At 40.9% G+C, this 22,876-nt stretch overlaps 1 protein-coding gene across 2 annotated transcripts in view; it reads left to right on the top strand.

Moving 5' to 3' along the window:
* OPRK1 (opioid receptor kappa 1) overlaps nt 1–22,562 on the top strand; it is a 38,672-nt gene extending 16,110 nt beyond the window's left edge. For both annotated transcript variants that reach the window (XM_075550678.1, XM_075550677.1), the window contains 2 exons: nt 12,410–12,762; nt 21,838–22,562. In XM_075550678.1, the coding sequence (XP_075406793.1) occupies nt 12,410–12,762; nt 21,838–22,370 (886 nt within the window). In that variant the 3' untranslated portion in view covers nt 22,371–22,562. The remainder of the gene's footprint in view (nt 1–12,409; nt 12,763–21,837) is intronic.
* The last annotated feature ends 314 nt before the right edge of the window (nt 22,563–22,876 follow it).

Here is a 22,876-nt window from a genome sequence, read left to right as displayed (position 1 = left end):
GGGAACCACATTGAAAACCAAACAAATGAAAGAACAAAACAGCCTATATTCTTTTTGCATATATAGGGAAAGCAAAGACCATCAGCGATATTAAAATAAACCAGAGAGAAAACCTCTGTCGAGAAACAAGCAAAACATATTTGAACTTAGAGGGAGATCAAAGGACCAGATATCATGTAGTTGTATATCCAGAATAATCAAATTTACAATCACCTCTTTCTGATGACCAGGCTAGTCTCTTCCCTCGACTTTGCTCAAGGGGATCTGCCAGAGGCTTAATCGGCACAGGTCTTCTGGAGATGGGTTTTAGGCTCCTGCTCACTGTCCTCCACGATCTTCTACAAACTGGCTGTTCCCAACTTAAGCTCTGATACCTTTCCTGCCATCATATTTGGATTTTATTTGTCATCTTTGCATAGCAAAAGCTGGTGTTCTTCTTCCATGTGAAGTTAGCCAATGATTCACTTAGATGGCTGCTTGTTTGGGCACTAACTTTTAAGACCCCAAGTGCTATTCTTTTTGATAGCTGGGTGTCATCTGCTATCTTTACCACACTCTGCTGTAGCACCCAGCTCTTCAGTGATCTCTTCATGGAGGCGATATCAAGCAGGACCATGTCATATGAACGAAATGCTTTTGTATTGGGGCTGGAATTTAGTAGGGGGCCAGAATCCATTCACTTGTCCATGGATTATGTACTACTTTAGCAGTCTCATTATCATTTTATGGCAAAGAACATTATCAGTTATCCTCTGTGTTAGTTTGGGTAGACTAGAGAACCAAATTCATAAATATGTATATATGTATAAGAGAGAGTTTTATATGAAGAACCCAGTCCAGTCCAAGCCCATAATTCCAATATTAGCACATATGTCCAATAAACAATCTATAAAGTCCTCTTCAGAATCATGAGACACATGCAATGATGCCAAATGCACATAGGCCAGTGGGTAGAAAGTTTCTTGGATCCAGTGGCATTGTAAGCATCTCAGTGCTGGCAGGGGTCTCTACATGACTTCGACTTCTCTGGCTTCAGAGGTCTGATTGCCTCATGGTAGGTACATGAGGCTTCCAGAGCTCAGGACACTAACTTGGTTCTATGTATCTTGTCAGCTGCATCATCTCCCAGGGAGTGAGCAGAGAGTCTCTCCTGCCTCCAAGGAGGAAAAACCAGATTTCCCATAATTCTCTGAAGAAAGCCATGCCCACACAGAGGCCTCCTTGGCTATGATCCAATTGACAGACTAGACTCCACCCCTTCACTCTTAATCCTCTCAGGTCCCACATTGACACCAGGTTATGTAACTGCCACATCCTCCGTGGGCACCATTGATAGTGTCATGAATTTATTCAAGGGCATAGATTTCAACACACTGTTAAGAAAAGGAGGTTATGCAAGTATAGCCCAGCTGCAAACAACAAGCTGTGAGTTGTTGATTTTTACAGATGAAATTATTAAATGACTGAGCTCTGTTTACATTGACCGTGGGGGATAGTGCTAGAGGACTGTTTTCAGTAACATTCCTTCACAAGGGTAGAACATTGCCTACCAGATTGATACAGGTCTTTTTAAAACAAGGACATCAACATAGTAGATATATGGTGCTCCTAGGCCACCTTTCATGGGACTCCAGTTAATCCAGGGATCGTAACCAAGTTCCAACCACCCCCAAATCCTCAGTCTTGGCATGGTCATCATTTGTTTCTTCTCACACTAGGAAATTTCCGTCTTAAACCAAAAGGTTGCAGGGCATTTTGACGTAACGCCCAGTTCATTCAGTGATGTTTTCACTTCGAATCTTTCTGGTGTGGCCACTGAGAGATGCTATGTTCCCCAAAAGGACAGAGTCTCAGGTCATAATAGCACATAGCCCAGGGCGTGGTTCACTGAGGGCTGCATAGAAACGAATCCAAAAGTATCCAACCACTACTGGGTTTTTTCTCCCCTTGCATTTTCTGTAGTTATTGTTGAGTGTCCCTTCCTGATATGAAACTGATCCTCTCTATTAACACACTAACAGAAATATACCCCACTCTGAGATTTTGAGGCACCTCTCACCACTCTCCCGCCAGCCCCCAACACGGGGGTGGGGGGGGGGGCTTGGACAGCATTACTATCAGTCAGAGATTATTGTAAACCTGATTGGTTTTTGCTATGAATAAGTGATTTATTTTCAACATGTACTTAGTCATCGATTTTATCTTCCACTGTGTGTAGAGTCCAGCAGTAGCACTACGGTTCTCAGCCATAGCCAACATCTCTAACCCATCTCCATGCCCACCCAGCAAATCCTGACACCTCGTGAGGTAGTTAGTTGATTGTGCCAACCTGGCCGATAAACACATGTGGGGTTAATTGAAGGACAGAGAGATAAATGGCCTCCTGAGGCTCGCCTTTAGAGTTCTCCGGTCTCTTGCTCTCTGACGGTCGGACCAGGGTGCAGCTGCCTTAGCAAGTTCCATGCTTCACCTGGCAAGGCTCACTTCATCAAAGACATCCCTGAGGAGAAGCCACATGGACCTACCCCAATGCAGTCCTGGGTGCTGGCGCAGCCACGTGGAGACGCCTGCCAGCACTGAGATGCTTACACATTCACTGACCCGGCTTTCCTCCTGCAGTTGACATTATTGCGTCTGTTTCATGAGGTGGAGGAGGACTTTGTGGATTGGTGTTGGACACATGGGATAATGGGTTAAGGTTGGACTTGTGGGCTTGGGCAGCACTGGGTTAGGATGTTTTCTTGACGCACACTTAACCTTTATACAAAGCTCCCTTATACATGAGTTTCTGTGGATTTGTCTCTCTAAGTACCCAGACTAATACACCATGGTACCTTGGGAGTGGGGTACTGGAGAAACAAATCATAAAATGGAGAGTAGATATTTGTTTGACTTCTCCCTCATGGTAGTTTTTTTTCCCCCTTTGTCTAGCCAAAGGTCAGATAAAGCCACATTTTACTCTGTTGTTTTCTGGGAAAATATGGGAAGTAGGAAAATAGAAAGTTTGTAAGCCCACATGCTTTCAGATATTAAAATTTGATCTTTAGATGGGTTTAGGCCATGCCTGCAAAGAAAGCTTTGAAAATATATGCCCTACCCAATACTTTGGAGTACTCAAGAACTAGTAGTCTTTGTCAGAAGCTGGAAAAAATCTGGAACCATGAAGAAAACTCCTCTCTGGGACTGAATGTTAAAGGGAGCCTGAGAGCAGGCTGAAATGCTTGCTAGGTGACCACCTGGATCTACTTGTTGAGTGGAAGTGGGAGAGATGCAGCAATAAAGAGACAGGCTGAGTTTGGCCACTGACACCTGTGGACTTGGTTTACAGGAAAAAGAGAAGATGAGAGCGGGTTGACTGGTCTAAAGTTCATGACCTAGCATGAGGGGGCTAGGCTTGTTGAGTATTGGTGAGAGCCCATGGTCTAAAAGCAAAGCGACCAGTGGGCACCCTGTGGAGGTGTTAATGTTGGACTTGTGGGTTTGGGCAGCACTGGGTTGGGATGTTTTCTTGATATGCAGTTACCCTTTATATAAAACTCTCCCTTATACATGAGTTACATGGATTTGTTTCTTTAAAGTACCCAGACTAACACACTTCGCCTTCTCAAGACAGCTCACAGAAATCTTTCCCCCTCTCTTCACCATTCTGCTAGTGCCACAGCCAATGGGGGTGCTGGGGGGTTGGGGCGGGGGCGAAACACATGTTCCTTTTAGAAATAACAATTTATTTCTGTCCCCAAAGTTTATTAACATGGGATTCCTTTGTTCGCTCGTGCGCTCTCTGACTTTTTTCACCTACTAGCGTGGCCACATGTCCGTCCCTCTGTCTTTTCCTCTCTCTAGCTCTTGCCTATACTCTCTTGACTCTGTTTTCCAATCTCCCCTCACCCTGCCTCCTTTACTCTCATTCCAATCTAATACCTGGGCAGGTCGTTAACTCAAATAAATCCTGCTAATTGAAACCCACACTCTGGGTCCTATTTCTTTTTATTCCCCTTTCTAACAGTGTGATTATGTATGCCCTGCTGTAGGGCCCTTACGATCCCCCAATCTTCTCATTGATGACTCCTAAAGCTCTGAGGTTTACATTTAGATCTTTAATCTATCTTGAGTTCATCTTGGGTCATAGGAAGGGATATGGGTCTTGTTTCACTCTTCCGCTTCTGGAGAGCCTATTTCTCCCAAACCATTTGTTTAAGAGGTGATCCTTATCCCATTGGGTAGTTTGGGTCCTTTGGGGATGATCAGTTGCTTGTAGGTGCGTGCATTTATTCTGAGTTTCTCTTTGGTTCCAGTAGTCTATGTGTCTGTCAGTGGACCAGTACCAGGCTGTTTTGACTACTATAGCTATGTGATAGGTTTTTACATCACATAGAGCAAAGCCTCCTGCCTGGTTCTTCTTTTTAAGTTCTTTGCTTATCCTGCGTCTTTTCGTTCTCCATCTGAAGTTGGTAATTATTTTTTCCTGTTCTTTGAAGAAAGTATGTGGGATTTTTATTGGAATTGCATTGTATCTGTAGATTGCTTTAATTAGTATTGGCATTTTCACAGTATTAAGTTTGCCTATCGATGAACACAGGTTACTTTTCCATTTATGTAGGTCTTTTCTTGTAGTAGTATTGTATAGTTGTCTCTGTATAGGTCTTTTGTTTATTTGCTTAGGACTATTCCTAGGTATTTAATCTTTTATGAGGTTATTGTGAATAGTATTCTTTTCTTTATGTCTTTTTCTTTGCTCTCTTCATTGGTATACAGGAATACAATTGATCTCTGGTTGTAACATTTTAGCCTACTACTTTGCTGAATTCCTCAATTGGTCCCAGTAGGCTTTGTGTGGAGACTTTGGGGTTCTTTAATTTTGGATCTTATTGTCTACAAATAACAAGAATTTTACTTCTTCTTCGTCTATTTGTATTCCCTTGATTTGTTGTAGTTTTTGATGTTAAATAAGAGTGGTGATAGGGGGCATCCTTGACTGGTCCCAATTTTCAAGGAAAATGTCTCTAGTTTTCCCCATTGAGTATGATGTTTATTTTTGGGTTTTTGTGTATGGTTTTTATCATATTGAAAAATTCCCCTACTATTCTTATTTTTTGAGTGTTTTTTAATCAAAAATGGATGTTAGATATTGTAAATGCCTTTTCTGCATCTATGTATATGATTATGTAGTTCTTTTTCTTGTTTATGTGGTGAATTAGATGGACTGTTTTTCGAATGTTGAACCATTCCTGATATGAAATGAATTCTACTTACTCATGGTGAATTTTCATTATTACTATTGGATTCTGTGGGCCAGAATTTTGTTACCCGGGGCACCCACCGATCAAGGGATGTGCCCAGGACCTGGACCCTCTAGAGGCTAGGTTGTAGGGTTCAAATCTGGTGGGTAAATTAATTATTTCTAGTCCATGAGCTCTGCTTCAGAGAGTGGTAGGCTTATCTGGTTTCTCCTGTCCCTAATCATGCTTGTACTGTCGTGCGGCTGGTGGAGGAGGCCTGAGAACAATGCAGGTGGGGGAGCAGAGGGAGGAAGCAGGAGGAAATCAGATCTTTCCCATTGCTTTAGACTGCCCCAAGTCAACCTTACAAAGTCGTGTTGCCTCTGAGACCAGGGAAGTGACTGTGTTGGGTGGGCTTGGAGCTCCCCCAGTTTGTGTGGAAATTTTCGTTTGTTGACCGTTTATGTCTGTCCCGAGCTGTCCAGCAGAGTTATCTTCCCAAGGCTCAGTAGGTTGTGCTGCCCACGTACGTGGAATGCCTACGTACGTGGAATGATGAACTGTGACTGAGCTCCCGTGGCTTGTGTGAAGAGCTAAGTTTGTTTGGTTTTCGTGTCTGCCCCAGGTTCCTCATGAAGCACCATATCCCTTCAGCTGGTTAGCTCTGGAATTGCCTCTCCAGGCGCAGCATTCTCCTGGCTTGAGGGAATAGCCTCTAACAGAACAGTGTTGCTGGTTCACTTTGAGAAATTTGTGTCTATTTATCTTTGTATTGAGAAGCTCATGGTCAGATGTGTAGCACATCCCCCTCAGGGACCCTTCTCTGGTGGTTTCTGCAGAGACCTTCCAATGTTTGTCATCTGACAGTGTTCTTCTCTCAGGTTATTCTGAATAATCTCAAAAATAAATCAGGATGATGCCTTCCTTGAACCTGGGAATGGCCTGGATCCAGGGGGCCTGGAAGTAGGAGAACATGGGTGGTTCCCAAGCCCCTGGCCTTCTAGGGTTATGACAGTGATAACTCCCACATGAGAAGTCTTGGCAGAGCAGCCCTGGGAGCAGGGAATTTGGGGTTTGGGGTTTTTTTTTTTCCTACTGGTGGAGCATCTGTTTCAGGCATCTGTTTGTTATAAATATTTTTGTGAAACTGAAAGGAAGCTATCCTTGCACACTTTATGATTATTTAAAGATGCATATTTCATTTCATTGTAATTTGTGTGTCATACTATCTATATTTTTGCAGTATTTGTGGCCCCAAACCATTTTGAGGCTTACTTTTATGTGGAGGCACAGTGGGAGTGAATTTGACACAGCGTGTTCATTAGGAACAACATTCCACTCTGCTTCCTGTGGTAATGGGCAAATGTTACCTGTAGGAAAGAGGGAAAGGGGCTGGGGAAAGGCAATAAATGATCGTGCGTTCCTTGGGCCAGGTGCATTCTCTTAATTAGATCAGGAACTCTAAGCATTATGTTTTCCATTTTGTAGTGGGAGAAATTGAAGTTTAGGTTGGTTAGTGACCTCTCTAAAATCTTATTAGTTGGAGCAAAATAAGTTTATAAGGCAAGGAACTAACTTCATAAGAAAATAGGTCACAAAAATACAAGAGTAGTAGTTAAAGATACTGCCTTCAGAATATCTGCTGGAGTCAGAGAATTTATGGGAGGAAGATGAAAGAGTGTGGTGTTGCTGGGTAAGCTGCACTTTCAAACACAAAATCTATTTTTAAGAAGATAATCTTTGAGCGATCGCTATTGTGGAGGTTTTGTGAAAGTTTTCCAGTAATCGGTTTGCTTATTTGTCTGTACTTTGATACACCTGCTACTCAGAGTGCTTCACCAGGCACGTTTAATCAGTTTCTAAAACTTATCACCAGTTTATCAGTTGCTATTAAGTTGATCTCTACTCATGGAGGCCCATATGAGTTAGAGAACTGTATACCCTGGGACTTCTAGTGACTGGTTTTTAACAATGTATTAAAGACTAAGTTTCTGAGCATTAAGTTTGCACAAGGCTATGGTTTATAGGGTAAACCCTACATCCACCTAGGCATCTTCACATAAATTCAACCTCCATTGGATTCCTTCTGACCTGGCAGATTGTGCTGGAATGTGGATTACTGTCATGGCCCGAGCCAGCTCCAGGAGAACCAGCCAGGCTTGGAGGACTCTCTGGCTGTTCCTCTAATGTAAATTGGGGTATCAGGGGCTCACAGCCGGGAATCACATCCTGAGTGCTTTGGATGGAAGGTCAGGAACCAATCCTGTAAGTTGTTCTGTTTGACATAATGTATGTCTCTCGATCGTGGTCCCATCCACACTTCTGTAGTCCCACCTGTAACTGAGATGTATTGACCTTCTGCCATTCATGCCATTGCCCTCTTGTGTCCTTTTTAACTCTCTAAATCGCTAAAAACTCTTGGATACCATTATGACCTTATGCTAATGTTCCCCTCATCCAGGTGACGTGTCTTTGTCTTTTCCTGTTTAAGACATAGTAAACGTTCTGCTTAAATTATATTTGAGATTTAGGGTCTCTTTTGTACCTTAGAACAGTAGAATTTCAGACTTTCTCCAGAAGCAACTTTGGATCTGAGGTTTCAATATTTTGATTAATGGTTGAGTGTGCTAACATTTTGAACATCCTAAACCCCATTTTTGGCACTTAGGGCATTTAATATTTGAGTAAAAAGTGCATAAGCAAAATATATTTTAAAATAATTTTTTCACTCTCCAGATAAAAGCACTGTTCAAGTGACAGAACTTCAAAATTTGAGACAAGGATATTGGTTCTAGTACAAGTATTTCCAATTTAAGATGTATTCAAGTTACTGTGAATGGCACTTGGAACCAATCTTTCTCTCTCTTAGTAATATGCACTATATACAATGTTGCAGTGTGGTATTTGATGATATTTTTCTCAGGTATTCACTTGCAGATGTTTAAAGTTATTATTTATAAGGCTACTGATAATCAAGACATTAATAATGGAAACAACGTGTATTTTCAATGAACTTACCATGGCATCATGGGAACTGAGCGTCTCATAAATAGGGGAATGTCTGTGCCAGTGTTCACAATGCCTTACCCTCTAGCCATTCAAAGTCAAATCCATTTCCTACCAACCGGAGAAAACCGGGGAAGTTTGGACATGGGCGGAGGAAAGAAGGCTCTGGAAGGTAAGATGTAACCCTGCGCATCAGATCATTTGAGCAGGGTGATGTACACCTTAATCTCTTTTACGGTGAGGCAGATTTTATTGCCATATATCAGGAAATGAAATTCTGAAAGGTGTACTGATAATGTAGGGCAAGTCAGGGGCTCAGACTCAGCACTAAGTCTTGTCATGAAATTTCAAAGAAAATTTTCATATGATAGCTTGTATATTGATGACAGAGACGTTCCCAAACTCAACCCGAACCTACTGCCATTGAATTAACACCAATATATAAGAACACTATTATTCTGGGGGTAAAAATAATACCCCAAATGCAAACATAATGTAGAGGCATCGTTGATAAATTTTTACCAGGACAAAACAAATCATTAGATTGCAGGAGACTATCAGCACAAGGCTGTTATGGTGTCCAAGCATTCACAGAAACATGACCACTTAAATAGAGTATGGAGAACGGGAAACTGTCGCTAAATTATGATTGGTAGCAGATCAGTCATCACAGTTGTGAACAGAACTACAAAAACAGGAAAGCAACTATGATTTGTATTTGTACATTTTTGCAGATAAAAAAAGACTACAACATTGGGTTAGGGCCCTCAGACCAAGACAGGCAGGGTATGATTCATGACTGTGTAACCTTACCACCCCAATTTCAATCAAGTGAACACTCACGCACACTCCTTCCCTGAGATGTCTAGGGATGAAGGAGTGATCCAATTTGTCCAAAGGCAAGTCTTTTCACATTGCTTGTTATTAGTCAGAAAGAACTCAATAGAGCTTGAATCTATGTGGACACTCAAAGCTAGATTTGGGGCTCCCGCTGCACAGTGCAACTTTCTACCAACTTAAGGCTCAGAATTTAAACTCTAATATACTGTATAGGGTTTCCTAGACTGTAAACCTTAAAGGGGAGAGACTGCCTCATCTTCGGTGTCTGGGGAGGACCACAATAGACACCTACTAAAACCAGATCCACTGCCATCTATATATTCTAACTCAGAGCTACTGTATTAGGGTTTCTGGAACTATGAGCTTTATGGGAGCAGACAATCAAACCTATTTCATCAGTAAATAACACCGATACTCCCCTACAGCTAAAGAATATGCCATTTTCTAGAGACATCTATTATAAATATTCCTTAATAAAGGTCAGGTCCATAACATGATAGAAGGTAGAAGTCCGACTCCTGGCAGGCGCCTGGGGGCACAGCTTCATTAATTGTAATACATGCAAATCTGAGGTAGTATGTAGAAAGCACTTAACAATACGAGTTTTACGTATTTACCTTGACCATTCTTTCAGAGTTATGGTCTTAAAGAAAAAGAGGAAGGAAGAAGAAAGTAAAAGTTATAAAAGTAGGCATAAATATAGATATGTGTAGATGTAAATATATAAATATAGGTGTATTTGCCCACACACATATATATATATGCACACAAATATATATGGACAAATACACACATGTGTATATGTAAATACCACAAGGAAGCAGATGGACTTTGGGCTTCTATTAAAATCTTATCTCAGTACAAGCACGGTTTCTTCTAATAATGTGGGATTGTATAATATTCACCTTCCTGACATGATAGCTGAGGACAAAATGGGTGCATGAGCAAATATGTGGTGATGAAAGGTGTTGATGCCCAGCTATTAAAAGATATAGCATCTGGGGTGTTAAAAGCTTGAAGTTAAGCAAGCGGTCATCAAGCAGGGAAGCAACAAAGTCCACATGGAAGAAACACACCTGTTTGTGTGATCATGAGGTGTCAACAGGAAAAGGTTCCAGAAGTTCAAAAACAAGCAACCAAATTGGTGTGAAGGGGTGTGGATGTAGTGGAGACCCCAAACCCACCCATAAGATAATTGGACAGTCCCTCACTGAAGGGCCACTCCAAAGGGATACTAAGTCTAGGTCGTGGTATAACACTGAGGAAGCACGTAATGATCCTCTAGTTTTTTAATATTTCCTCTCTCACTATTATGGTTCTTTTTTTTACCTCATTCATCTTGTTAGACATGATTGGTTCACTAGCATAATTAAGATCGTTTGGGGCATGAAAGCCAAGAAAGATAACCCTTCAGAAGCAGTAATGGGAATTACGAAGGGTACTGGAAGTGGGGGGAGGGGGAGCTGACAGCAATGATGACTGTATAATCTCACGTGAGGGGAATGAATAACAGAATTGTAGGTGAACTGACATTTTGAGTGGTGGAAGACACAGAAAGTAATAATACCGTAAATGCTCAAGTATAAGTCGAGTTTTCCAGCACATTTTTAATGCAGTTTTGTGGTAAAATTAGGTGCCTTGGCTGATATTCAGGTCAGCCTATACTGGAGTATATATGGTATATAAGATAAAGATAAGGGCTCCTAGGGATTAGGGCAGTGGAGGGAGGGGTTAAGGGGGAGCTGATATCAAGGAGTTAACTGATGGTGGCAGCAATTGTAAAATTATGCTTGATCTAATTGAATTATCACATTATCTGTAAGAGCTCCCAGTGAAGTGATTTTTACAAAAAGAGAGTTATAGTTTTGGAAATCCACAGGGGCAGTTCCATTCTGGCCTATGGGGTCACGATGAATTGGAATCACTCAATGACAGTAAGAGAGCTAGAGCCCCTGGAAATTACTGGCATGCTGTGAAGCCTTCAAAGCTCTAGGCTAGTCTGAGGAAGCATTCTATAAGCAAAATAATCATTTCCATTCCATTTTTGTTGTAAATGGGAGTTGTGAGAAGGAAGGAATAATTTAAGCTTGAAGGAAATCCTTCTGACCTACTTTGAAAATTCCCTTTAGTTGGAAGATGAAACAAATGATAAGTTCTCATGATTAGAGAAAGCTCATGTCACAAAAATGTATTACCTGCGGTACCAGACTATATTTGGTGCTGTGGTGCTTAACAAAAGAATGCAGCCTACTTGTCTATCTAATGCATGTAGACCTGCGTTAATAAACAGAAGCCAGCAAAACTAATTATTTTAACAATTGTAATCGTAACAATTAAAACTTAAAAGCCATTTCTTCATTTTGAAAAGGCATTGCAATTATTGATTTCCCAAAATAATCCTGAGAATTTGAGTATGTTTTTCACAAGTGAAAGAAAAAGTACTGTAAAAATATTTAACACCATCAATTTTGGGTAAAATTAAAAGGGCAGAGAAAAACTGACACATATATATAAAGGTATCTATATTTGTATGTATTATCATTTGTGTCTTTTTCACTTAGATATTTTATGCAATATTGGTGATGGTTGCACAATATGGGTAGCCAATATGGTGTCATGAAATTGAGCAATAAAAATGTTGAATTATGCAGATAGCTTATAAGAATAAAAGCATTTCATGAGTAAAACACTAGAATATAAACTAAATAAGGTCAAGTGTTCAGGACTGTTTTTACTATTTCTCCTATCCTGCTGCATATTAAGCATCAAAATCAAGTTGTTACCATAAAGTCAATTCTTTCCTAGTACACCAGACTTTTAGTGCTATTAGAAAATAGTGTGCATAGACAAGTGTTACAGACTAGAAATGCCACAGAATAGAAATGACTGTAATCTTTAAGAGAGTGAATCAGACTCAGACTATTTGTGCCACTCACGGATCTATTTATATTTTAGAAACTCAATATATAAAATAGATATCTTAACTGTCAAGAAAAATCCTTTGTTTATATCTTTTCTTTTGTTATCATTTCATTGGGGGTTCTTCTAGCTCTTATAATAATCTATACATCCTCTGTGTCAAGTACATTTGTACATATGTTGCCATCGTTCTTTTCAAAACCTTTGCTTTCTACTTGAGCCCTTGGTATCAGCTCTTCATTTGTCTCCTCCCTCCCCCACCCTTCCTCCCTCACGAACACTTGATAATTTGCAAATTATTATTTTATATCTTACACTGACTGCGTATTTATTTCTAAATAAACCAATTGTTTATTTCTAAAACAAATTATTTAACTTGTGTATTTGATGGAAGATGGAGAAATGATATTTCTTCTTACTTTTAGATACACAAAAATGAAAACGGCAACCAACATTTACATCTTTAACTTGGCTCTGGCAGATGCCTTAGTGATGACAACCATGCCCTTCCAGAGTACGGTCTACCTGATGAACTCTTGGCCATTTGGGGATGTGCTATGCAAGATTGTCATCTCCATTGATTACTACAACATGTTTACCAGTATCTTCACTTTGACCATGATGAGTGTTGACCGCTATATCGCTGTGTGCCACCCTGTCAAGGCATTAGATTTTCGCACACCCCTGAAGGCAAAGGTCATCAACATCTGCATTTGGCTCCTGTCATCATCTGTTGGTATATCTGCAATAGTCCTTGGAGGCACCAAAGTCAGGGAAGGTAAGTAGTGATGTACCAGTCTTCATTAAGCATGAACCAGCTATAAACTACAATAAGATATACACAGTAGAATGGTGCGACAGGCATAGAGGGAGAAAGAAACCATGATAACTATGTTAGACTAGAGAAACAAATTCATAGACACTCGTGTGCATAAGAGAGAGCTTTATATGCAAGAGCAGTTGAATGTTGAGAAGACATTCCAGCCCAGTCTAGCTCAAGTCCATAAGTGCGGCATTAGCCCATATGTCTGATACCAATCGATAAGGTCCTCTTCAGACACACAAAACATATGCAATGACACCGAATGCAGGAAAATCACAGGCCAGTGGGTGCAAAGTCTTGTGGATCCAGTGATGTTGTAAGCATCTCAGCGCTGGCAGGGGTCTCCATGTGGCTCCTCCAGTTCCCAGGGCCTGGGGTCTTATCAGCATAGTGCCATCTGTCTTGTCAGTAGAGCGTCTCTCAAGGAGTGAGCAGAGAGAGTAAATGTCTCCCTACTCCAAGAAGGAAATACAGGAGTTCCCAGAATCCTCAGGAGAAGGCCATGCCCACACAGAGGACTCATTGGCTATGACCCGGTTGACAGATTAGACTCTACCCCTTCACTCTTAATCCTCTCAAGTCCCAAATTGACACCAGATTATGTAACACCCACAATAACCCAAGCGTACTTCCAGGTTGGCCATCACCAGGTGAACTGACTGCTGCTGTGCAGAGTGATAGGCTTGCTTGGTGTCTTACTTCGGAATAAGGATTTGGGTTGTCATGAATCAAGTTGGAGGTGTCTTACGTCAAGTTTACTTAAGGACAATTGACAACAGGACACGCACATCTAGGAGAAAAATAAGGAGAAATATAATACCTAAAAATATAATGCATAAAAGATGAGGAACAAAATGATCCCATATTTCTATTTGACACAAAGTAGGATTATGGAATTACTAGGATTCTGATACCCAATCTATATCCTGCTACTGAAATGCTACTCAGAATCTAGAATGGGGAGGATGAAGAGGGGGGCCCAATCATATGTATTTTCAAAGTACAACCTAGTACAACAGTCTAGATACTTATCCCCCTTATTTATGCCTAATTTGAGCCCAATTCATTAGAGACTTTTATTGACTCTTTCCATCTTCTTCTTCTTCAGAATCACTATCTTAACAGCTTCATTTGACTGGTGTTGTTGTTGTTCTAACTAGGTGCCATCCAATTGACTCCGAGCTCCTGGTGACCTTTTGCAAAATGAAACAAAATGCTATTTGGTCCCCTGCCATCCCATAATCTGCTGAGCACTGGATTGCGGTGATCCATAGGGCTTTCATCGGCTCCTTTTCAGAAGGAGAGTGCCCTGCGTTTCTTCCCAAACTGTTGTCTTAGCCTGGAACTTCGGCTGAAATCTTTTCAGTCTCGTAGCAACACCCACTTTTCTATAGAGAGGAGCTGTGGCTGAGTATGGAGTGCATGGTCTGGAAAATGAGCCACGATCTGTGGCGTGGAGGCAAGAAATCAATCAGTGAACCACCAGTTCCTCCTTGATTTGACCGCTGTTGTTAGGTGTGCTGTGGAGTCAGTTCCAACTCCTAGGGACCCTGTGTACAACAGAAAGAGACACCAATTGGTCCATCCTCACAGTGGATCTTACGCTTGGGCCCATTGTTGCAGCCACTGTGTGAATCCATTTCCTCGTTTTCATTACAACTACTTTACCAAGCATAATATCCTTTTTCAGGGACTGATTTACCCTGATTTTGTCTTAAGTACATGAGACAAAGTCTTAGCCATTCTTGCCTCTAAGGAGTATTCTGGCTATAGTTCTGCCAAGACAAATCTGTATGTTCTTTTGGCAGTTTATGGTATGTCAATATTCTTTTCCATCCCATAATTCTAATGCATCAATCATTCTCAGGCATTCCTTATTTATTGTCCAGTTTTCAGGCACATCTGAGGTGATTGAGAAGACCATGGCCAGGGTCAAGAGTACCTTAGCCCTCAAAACAACATCTTTGCTTTTTAACATTTCAAAGAGTTCTTTTGCACTAGGTTTCTCAATATTATATGTAACTTGACTTCTTGATGGTTGCTTTCATGAATGCTGATTGTGAATCCAAGCAAAATGGTATCCTTGACAACTTCCGTCCTTTCTCGGGTTACATGTTGTCTTTTTGTCCATTGGTGAGGCATTTTGTTTTCTTTGAGTTGTAATCCATACTGAACACTACAGTCCTCTATCTTCATCAGCGAGTGCCTCCAGTCCTCTTTTCTTTCAGCAAGCAAGGCCTTGATCTGCATATCACAGGTTGTTAATGAGTCTTCCTCCAATCCTGATACTGAATTCTTTTTCATATGGTTCAGCTCATTGAATTATTTGCTCAGCATACAGATTGAATAAGTATACTGAAAGGATACAATACTATTGCACACCTTTATTTGACACACGCAACAATCCCTGGTTTTGTTCCAACGACTGCCCTTGGTCTCTGTGCAGGTTCCTCAAGAGCACAAGGAAGTGTTCTGCAATTCCCATTCTGCCATTGTTGGTTTTGGTTGACAGTGCCTAATAGCTTTGTATAGTTAATAAAACAGAAGTAATGCTTTTTCTCAGTTTCTGCTTTCAGCCAAGATTCAAGGGCTTGCCTTCTGGGATTATCTCAGACAGTGTGTCTCTGGTATTCATAAGATTTTCAGTGGATAAGCCCTCAGAAGTAGACAGCCTATGACTTATTTCAAGTCCGTACTTAGTCTGGATACTCTGTTGAAATAAGTTCACCATGGATGATCCTGCTGGTATTTGAAATTCCTGTGGCATCGGTTCCAGCAACAAAGCAATGTGCAAGCCAGCACAATATGACAAAGTGGCATCAAATTGGCCTGTTCTTTAGCTGTCAAGAAATGCCACTGAGGGATGATTCTGACTCATTGTGCTGCTATATTTTATTATGAGCCGTATAAAACTGGTTGCACAGCTAGCTGGTAGTCACAAGTGAACAGAAATGTTACATTTGGGACATACCAGTTCTTGTCTTTCCTATGGGAATCTGTGTTTTTCCTTGTATTTCTTGGGGGAAAGTCTCATTCTTGACTACACATAAGAATCACTTGGGCACTTTTAAAAGAACTGCTCTCTGGGTTCCATCCCTGAAGAATCTGATTTGACTGATCAGAGCTGAGCCTGAAGATCAAGATATTTAAGTTTTCAGATGATTCTAATATAGCAGCCAAGGCAAAAGCTACAGTTCTAAGGGATTTTCTTTACTGTTAGATGCTACAACACAAACAAACAAACAAACAAACAAACAAACAAAATACCCAACAACAGCAAAACACAAGCCCATTACTATTGAATTGAGGTGATCTATAGAGTTTCTGAGACTATAAACCTTTGTGGGAGCAGATTGCCTATTGCTCTCCTGTGGAACAGCTCGTGAGTTTGAACTGCCATCCCTGAGGTCAGCAGCCCGATTCCTAACCTGTAATGCAACTAGAGCTCTTTGTTGGATGATAAACCAAAATCAAACTCACAGCCATTGAGTTAATGCCAGCTCATATTGACCTTGTAGAGCAGGGGAAAACTGCCCCTGTGAGTTTCTTTATACGAGCAGAAAGCCCCCACTTTCTCCCACAGAAAAGCTGGTGGTTTCGAACTGTTGATCTTGCAGTTAGTAGTTCAGTGTGAAACTATATGCCACCAGAGTTCCTTTTTTAGATGATAAGGTTGTGAAAAGATTTCTGATCACAATATAAATTCATTGGAGCAGAGCAGCAACTTTGGACTTTATAAATGTTTGTTTACTGCTCCAATAGAAATCTAAATGTTCCAATTTATTAGGAAGACTTGTGATGCCTGTGATTATACATAGTTGTAAACATACAGAAAGGGTCAAAGGGAAAGTCCTAAATCCGCAGCTTTTAATTTTTATATTTTAAAATGAAAATTTTACTTAAAAATGAAATATATCTTTTTCTCCTGACACTGAAAAGTAAATTCCAACAGTCACAGCAGGTGTACAGCTATAAGAAAAACAATTGAACTCCCTGTCATCAAGTTGATCCTGTCTTATAGCAACCATTTATGACAGGGTAGAATATTGCTCCTGTGAGTTTCTGAGACTTTAAGCTTGACAGGAGTAGAAAGTCCCATCCTCCCGCCCACAGCAGCTGATGGTTTTGAACTGCAGATCTTGTGGTTAGCAGCTCAACAAATGACCATTACCCCACCAGGGATCCTTAAAGCTATAATCATTGGTATTTTTGAAGGAATACCCAACCCTTTTCTATGAGATAAGTATCCTTTAATATGACTAATCACATATGGAATTTGGATTTTTCATGTTTATAACGAATTGAATAAAATGGACAGAAAGTGCCCCGAGGATAAAGAGTCTGTGCATAATCACTCAGATTTAGTAGGAGATGCTAGGTCTCCACCAGGAGGATGAGAAGAATGGGCATAGCACCCAAAAGAAGTTTTTCCCAAAGGAAATGATGAATTGGTTTTTATACTCCATGTTATACTTTTGGATTTAACCGCTACTTTTATTATCAAAATGGCAGCTGAGGAGAATGGATTGAAATTAGAGTTTTGAAGAGGAATGTGTGCAAATGCAATGGAAGAAAAGATGAACCATGCTGGCAGAAGGTTATTTTGTACTACCAGAAGAGTAGACAGTGTGAGAAGATTGAAATAGTGCTGTAGGGGCCTCTGTCTTGGCTTCTGCTTTATTTTCTAAAGCAGATTTTGTTGGTGTAACAAGATGTCTCAGGACTACTGTTACATACACCGTGGAGTGCTGCATACCTGAGTGCTTCGATTCCTATGCCACCAGGAAAAGTATTTCACATCATATTTGCCTCTCAGTTTTGATAGTTTATAATCTCACGCTGCAGAAACGCTCACTGTTTTAGTGCCCTGGAGCTATAACAAAGCACCACAAAGCGTGCGGTGTAAAGAACAGAAGCTATAGTCTGAGTTTGGAAGAGCGAGAGTACCAGTTGGGATTCCAGCCGTGTTGATTCCTTCTGAGGCACCGACGTGAAGAGCTGTTCCACGCCCCCTCCCAGCTTTTAGATCCTTACCGTTCCTTGGCTACTTGTAGATGTATCATCTCTTAACCATTACTCAACATCCCTGTTCCCCTTTTCTATGGCTCATTTACCAGATACCCCCTCAGAAGAGATTAGGGCTATATCCCCCTAGTGTAGCATGACATATAATACTTAAAAAGAAAAATCATATTTATAAATAAAGTCACATTCACCAGTGCGGGAATAACACATCAAGATTTCATTTTGGGGTGACACCATTCAATTCCTAAAACACACGGAAATAAATCAAGCTTGCCTAAAGCGGCCTACGGTTGAATCCTGCCTTTACCCTTTATCAGCAGTGGCACTTTGGGGAAATTATTTTGTACCCCCAGATCCTCATCTGCAAGACCAGGATAAAACCGACAGTGTTTTGTGGATCTAAAGAGTCAATAGCAGCCAACTCTTAAAACAGTGCCTTTAAAAAAAAAAGAAAAACAAACAAAAACAGTGCCTAATACCTAGTAAGCAATAGATAAATAGTGACGGTCATCTCTGTCCAACACGAGGCCTTTAACATCCGCTTCATTACATTATGCTCATCAACAACTGCCAGGTATCTGGGGGGCAGTTGTATCTGTCCACTTTGCATTTTATAAAAGTAGAGTGTTAAATAGAATAACTTTATATTATATATGTGTGTATTATTTCTTTTGGGAGTTCAGGGTTTGCTTATTATTATGGTTGTCTTCTGTTGCATTTCAGTCAGCTGACTCACGATGACCCTATTTGCTATCTTCAGGGTAGAGCGGAGTGCAGTATTGTAGCCATTGCATAGCTTGAGTGCTTTATAATGGAGAGGGTTCATCTTCCAGCAGTACAGCAGGCAACATGCTCTTGTGATCCATAGACTTTGCAATGGTTTCATTGTAGATACAGACCACTCGGCCTGTCTTTCCAGGCTGTTCAGTCTGGAAACTCCACTGAAATGTGCCCACCACATGTGATCCTGCTCATATTTGAAATACTTGCGCCATAACATCCAGCATCACAGCAATAGGCAAGACACCAATTAGGAAAACTGACAGAGGTGGTAGATTATTATAGTGGCTTCTAATAATGGTGATAGCAACCAACAGAAATACTTATTAATGAAGGGAATACATTCTTGGAATATTTTGATTTAGGTGTTAATTATGACCATGAACCTTAGGATATGTATTAAAGGGGACTATGGCCTTTATTTAATGACAGTGGTTTTGGGGTGAGTTATCCACTACTTTTACAATAAAGAAGGGGTTGGGGTGGAAATTCCTTTTGAAATGAGGCAATTGTTGACTAATTCAGCATTTTTTAAAAGTCCCATTTCCCCTGAAGTAGAACATTTAATGAAATGTGCTGTTGGATTTGAATTTCAATTATTGCCTCTGCTCTCATTTCCTTTCACTTGTGTTAAGTTCAGCTTCACTGATGTTTGTTGAGATTGTCACCGAATGTTTTCCAGTCTCGGTCATTGATTATTTCATCTAGTCATCAAATATTTACTGAGCTCCTACTCCATTCCAAACAATTTGTTCAAGAGAAAATTGATCCATAGAGTTGGAATACTTACTCAAATTAAATGCCAACTACTGCAAGATCTTTATTAACATAGCAGGCGACTCTTCAACAATAGCTCCAGTGACCAGTCCATATCTTCAAGAGTTTGGTATCCAGGTGGTAATCGATTGTAACTTATTTAACACTTTATTTGTTTTAAGCATTATACTACCCAGGCACTATTCCAGAGGCCACGAATGAAACGGTAAGACTGGTTCCTCTCCTGATTGGTTACATTTCAGCTGGAGAGAAGAAGAGTGGGCAGAAAGTTAATGGAGTCCTACGGTGATGTGATGCTAATGGTTAACACACTTGGCTTTGAAACAAAAAGGTGGAAAGTGAAGTTCACCTTCAGGCACTTTCAAAGGAAGGCCTGGGGTCTGCACTCATCCACTGAAAACCCTATCAGGCGCAGTTCTGCTCAGACACACATCAGGTTGCTATGAGTACGCATTGATTCAGGGGCAAGTCGTTTGGTTTAGTTAGTGTTGAGGAGAGCTAATGGAGTATCACTTACAGAGAGGAGGATCACTTTAAGTAGACTTTAATCTGAACCTGTATGAGGTAACCTTTTAGCTGAATCAACCATAAAAGAGAGAGAAAGGTGGGCTATACAAAAGTTAGTTGGAATACACAAAAGTTAAGCAGAAAAAAAACTCCACCCATGTGGCTTATTTTTAATGTAATTATTCCCGTTAACACGAAAGCAAAAGTTCAGATGGTTGCTTGTTTCTAGAACAAGCTGCATAGTAAGTGTATTTTGAACAAAAGACTTTTTAGGGAATCAGAAACTACAAATTAACCTGGGCATTTTTATTGGCCATTCAATGTTTGGGCTGATATGGAACTAACAACAGAAATGTTCTAAGACTGTCAGTGATGCTTTGCGGTCCTGAGTCAATACCCACGCATAACAACCCTACAAGACAGAGTAGAACTGCTCAAAGGTGGCACAGCAATGAAGTGTTTGACTTCTAACCAAAACAGGTCTTGGAGCCTACAGCTGCTCTGAGGAAGCAGATCTGTCGGTCGGCTTCTATAAAGACTGGGAATCCTGTGGGGAAATTCTACTCTGTCCTACAGGGTACCCTATCTCTTAAAAAAGAATGCTTTAGAAAATATGAAAATATGCCATCACACTATTTTAAAAATGTTTTCCTTGTATTATTTGTGAGGCAGACGTGTCTAATGTCAGAAGAAAATATTTTTTGCTATGAAGATTACATGCATTTTCTTGCTCAAGGTTGCTTTATTGGTTAAGGAAGATCAAGCCAAAGAGAGCGTTATTGGCTCGGAGGAAGTAGGGCGTGTGAACTGGTTGATGCTGAGGGAAGGGAGAGAAACCTGGAGACCAAGGAAGGGCTGGACTTTCCATTCCATCTCAATGGTGATCCCCTATGGGGTTCCACTAGGACAGCGAGCCTCATCTCCTGTGGAGTGTCTGCTGGATTTGAACCACCAACCTTATCATTAGCAACCCAAAGCTTACCCAACAGTACCACCAGGGCTCCTTTCACAAATACTTAAAAGTTAGTCGTCTGGGGTTCTTGTATTAACATCATTCCAAAAAGAATGCTATCCAGAAGACTGAAGCAGAATATAAAAAGCAAAACAAGTATTTAAGTAAACAGACAAAAATAGTCATTGTGTCTGAAGTTCATGGTGACACAAAGACAATTTGTGCCAGATTTATTGATAATGTCCTAGCTGGTATCTAGGGCTGCTAATGATCATTTTCCTCCTCCCCCTCCCCTTCCTCCTCCCCCCATCTTCCTTTTCTTGTTCTTTTCCTGCAGTATCTGCTTCCCCTTCTCCTCCACCAGTGATGCCCAGTTTCAGTACTGCAGTTCATCACAATGAGCACTATTGTCTCCATTAATTCACAACACTTGGGCTATAGTCATATAAAGTTTATACTCATCTTTATTGATTTACATAATGATTTATTATAAACCTATTTTTTTCAGACAAGTTGTCTCTTGTTAAACGGAATGGCTAGCTTTGAAGTTATGTATTATGTTCTGCAAACAAATAATACCTTTTGTTGCCAGAGTTTTAAGTATGTGAATACTATTAATAAATGAAAATACAAATAATCGTCAATGCTATAAAAGAACAGTTTTGCTCTTCTCAAAACTAGTAACATCAAACCAGTTTCTGAAATTAGATCACTCATACGGTCAGCTAATTCTAATAATTTATTTTTCAGCACATGCATGTTGCCAGTAAAGAAAACTTTGGAACGTCATTGCTCTATATACAAAAATAAGATGATATTAGGACATAGTATTAACTTACAATTGAGTGATCTGTTGAAAGTAATAACTCACCGCGATGGGGCACTTTCTGTCAAAGATTTAAAAATCCACATTTAAAACACACTGTGGCCATGTCAATGATACTAATGGGTTTATGTGTATTGGTCTTTGTGTTGGTCACCTCCTCCAGATGTGGACGTCATCGAGTGCTCCTTACAGTTCCCGGATGACGACTATTCCTGGTGGGACCTCTTCATGAAGATCTGCGTCTTCATCTTTGCGTTCGTGATCCCTGTACTCATCATCATCGTCTGCTACACCCTGATGATCCTGCGCCTGAAGAGCGTGCGGCTCCTCTCAGGCTCCCGCGAAAAGGACCGCAACCTCCGAAGGATCACCAGGCTGGTCCTGGTGGTGGTGGCTGTCTTTGTGGTGTGCTGGACGCCCATTCACATCTTCATTCTGGTGGAGGCTCTGGGGAGCACCTCCCATAGCACCGCAGCCCTCGCCAGCTACTACTTCTGCATCGCCTTGGGCTATACCAACAGCAGCCTCAATCCCATCCTCTATGCTTTCCTTGACGAAAACTTCAAACGCTGCTTCCGCGATTTCTGCTTTCCCCTTAAGATGAGGATGGAGCGCCAGAGCACGAGCCGAGTCAGAAATACAATCCAAGATCCTGCTTACATGCAGGACGTGGGGAGGATAAACAAGCCAGTATGACTAGTCGTGGAGATGTCGTCTTACAGTTCTGTGGAAAGGGATGGGTTCAATGATCTTGGTTCAACTCAGATTACAACCACACCCTAAGGCGGGTAGAGCACGTTTTAAACACACTCTCAGAAATCGTGTGGTCTGAATCATGTGCCAGATCAGTGGAAGCACAAGGCCAGCGGGGCTGAACCAAAAGATAGATGAAGCAAATGGTAGGAAAGGAAGCCCGGCTCTATTTTCTGAAGGAACAAAGAAACAAATCTCGTTGCTCTAGTTCCCTATGTCTAATTCAGCATCCCTCTGCTGTGGCCTTCCTGTGCTACGTGGTTTCCAAAGCTATGTTTAGAACAAGAAAATGTTGATTTCAGAGTGTTGTGGACATCCAGCAATGATGTTTAGCATTAACTACAGCACCTGCAGGAAGAGAGATGATAATTTCTGAACTCCTCACAAGCTTTGTGCTCTGTGGGCTAGCATTGCACGTGGCTGTGTGTGGAGAATTCTGGCTGATGTGT

This window comes from Tenrec ecaudatus, chromosome 5 (assembly GCF_050624435.1).
Source record: "Tenrec ecaudatus isolate mTenEca1 chromosome 5, mTenEca1.hap1, whole genome shotgun sequence".
Taxonomy (NCBI): Eukaryota; Metazoa; Chordata; class Mammalia; order Afrosoricida; family Tenrecidae; genus Tenrec; species Tenrec ecaudatus.
Note: the sequence above shows the minus strand (reverse complement) of the source record. Positions and strands in the feature narration are given on the sequence as shown.